Source organism: Hevea brasiliensis, chromosome 13, assembly GCF_030052815.1.
Source record: "Hevea brasiliensis isolate MT/VB/25A 57/8 chromosome 13, ASM3005281v1, whole genome shotgun sequence".
NCBI lineage: Eukaryota > Viridiplantae > Streptophyta > Magnoliopsida > Malpighiales > Euphorbiaceae > Hevea > Hevea brasiliensis.
In genome coordinates, this window is record NC_079505.1 from 77,961,740 (window position 1) to 77,964,124 (window position 2,385).

Consider the following 2,385-nt stretch of genomic DNA (forward strand, 5'->3'; position numbering starts at 1 on the left):
TTTATTATTTAATATTTTTTTAAAATAGAACATATGCCCATATATATATATATATATATATATATATATATATATATATATATATATATATATATATATATATATTATCATTCAATGTTTAGATAGAATAACTGCAAACCCTATAATCATTTCTCTTAACAACAAATCCTATATAACACCCATAAATTATTTGGTCTATGTAATCATAAATGCGCGGAAATTTCAATTTGATTCTTTTTTTTTTCCTTTTTTTTTTCAGAAGGTTGATATTGGTACACTTATGAGGAGGCTAAATCAGCCAATGCATATCATTTCATTATTTATTTGCCTTTCTCGTCCCCACCTATCTTCTCCACCAAAACCCAAAAACCTTTCTGTCTCTCGCTCTCTCATATAATCATCATCACAATGCAAACCCCCTCCTTCACCTACATATCCTCTAGTGAAAGCGTGTGTATAGAAGTTGATGTCCAAAAAGTCGACGAGGATTCCCTCTTTCTTTCCCTTGGACCTCCTGGCCAAAGCATCACCAAACGCCCCAACTATCGCCCTCGTTTGAACCAGAAGCAGCAAATTGAGGAAAACGCTACTAGTGAAAGCGGTGTAACTGTAGCTCTCCATAGTGGTCCTCCTACCGCTGGAGCCAGCACTAGCAACCCTAATCACATTGGCTCTCTCGTTGAAGGCCAGTACTGGATTCCATCCCCCGCACAAATTCTTGTTGGTCCAACACAGTTCTCTTGTGCTGTCTGCAACAAAACATTCAACAGATACAACAATATGCAGGTTTATTTCAATATTAATGGTTAATTATATTATTTGACTTTCCATTACACACTTATTTTATTAAATTTTGTGCGTTTTCCTTATTCTTCCTTTGATCTATATTAGATGCATATGTGGGGGCACGGATCACAATTTAGAAAAGGCCCTGAATCTTTAAGAGGAGCAAAACAAGCTTCTTCAATGCTAAGACTGCCTTGTTATTGCTGTGCTGAGGGGTGCAAGAACAATATTGAGCACCCAAGATCAAGGCCATTGAAGGATTTCAGGACCCTGCAGACACATTACAAGCGAAAGCACGGTGCGAAGCCTTTTCGATGCAGAAAATGTGGCAAACCCTTTGCAGTCAGAGGAGATTGGAGGACACATGAGAAGAACTGTGGTAAGTCTTGGTTTTGCATTTGTGGCTCTGATTTTAAGCATAAGAGGTCCCTTAAGGACCACGTGCGTGCATTCGGAGATGGCCATGCTCCACATACAGTGGAAGTATGTGAAGTTGAAGAAGAACAAGAAAAAGAAGAAGAGGGTGATGACGATGATGAAAACAATGTAGATCAAGGTGATAATGGAGGTGGTCACGGTCCCGTTTTCTTTTAACAGAAACATGTCTATATGTAGAACTTTAAGTAGTGATTGTGTGATTAAGTTGGTAATGACTATTTTTGTGTTATCAATGTGTGAGAGAAAAGAGAGGGAGAGGGAGGATGAGGACAAGCAATATTGTGAAAGCCAAGAATGCATGTTGGAATAGGAAGTACTATTTCGATTATCTAATTAAAGAGGCCTCTTGTTTTGTTTTGATTAAAAATGTCTGAGACAGAGAATGACCATTAATATGGAAGGTGGTCAAGTAAGTAAATTCAGTATTGACTGCAGGTAAGAGCAGACATGAAGACATGCACAGTGGAGTCACAGATTCTACTGTTCACAGCTATAAAATTGCCATAGATATCGCATACTCTCTTTCTCACTCTCTGTCACATAAATGATAAATATTCATATTTTAGAGAGAGAGAGAGAGGTATTCGCTCCGTCTCTCTAAGCTTCGACTAGCACTACTAACACTTTGATCGAGCCTCTTTTTCAGTAGAGTGAAGAACCGCTGATATTTTTACTGATTTTGGCGTTTCACCCAAAGAGCTTCCTTTTTTTTCCTTTTCAGAACAACTACAAACAGATACTACGATACAATTTCAGGTCCTTTGTAACCTGCCACTTTTAACCCTAATAATGTGCCAACGCATGCATTAGCTAATTAGCAAGCCCCTCGCTTTTTATCATCATCATCTTTTTCTTCTTCTTCTTTCTTAATAGACTTTTCTTTGTTTGGTTTTCTTCTCTCTGTATTTTCTGTCTCAGTTATCCCTTTTTTTCGTCTCTTTAAAATCTGTGCTGCCATGCACGCATGCATGGATTCTGCAACCACTAACTATACTACAATTCTCTAATTATACTATTACTTACCATTACTGTTAAGCCTGCAATTATTAGATGCTTTTGGTTCAAATTAAAGATTTTGTTTGTTTATTTCCAATATATAATTTTATAGCTCTGGAGAGTCTAAAGCACCTGAATAATCCTTCTTGATGGACCTTGTGAGCT

At 37.2% G+C, this 2,385-nt stretch overlaps 1 protein-coding gene across 1 annotated transcript; it reads left to right on the forward strand.

Moving 5' to 3' along the window:
• Window positions 1–408: 408 nt before the first annotated feature.
• Window positions 409–1,380, forward strand: LOC110653808 (zinc finger protein WIP6-like). Its single transcript, XM_021809593.2, has 2 exons — window positions 409–786; window positions 892–1,380. Exons 1-2 carry the CDS (start codon window positions 409–411, stop codon window positions 1,378–1,380), a joined length of 867 nt encoding a protein of 288 aa, XP_021665285.2.
• Window positions 1,381–2,385: the final 1,005 nt, after the last annotated feature.

Coding starts and splice junctions, on each gene's coding strand:
- LOC110653808 (XM_021809593.2), top strand. CDS start 409: ATGCAAACCCCCTCCTTCACCTACATATCCTCTAGTGAAAGCGTGTGT. Junction 787..891: donor ACAGATACAACAATATGCAG/GTTTATTTCAAT, acceptor GATCTATATTAG/ATGCATATGTGGGGGCACGG.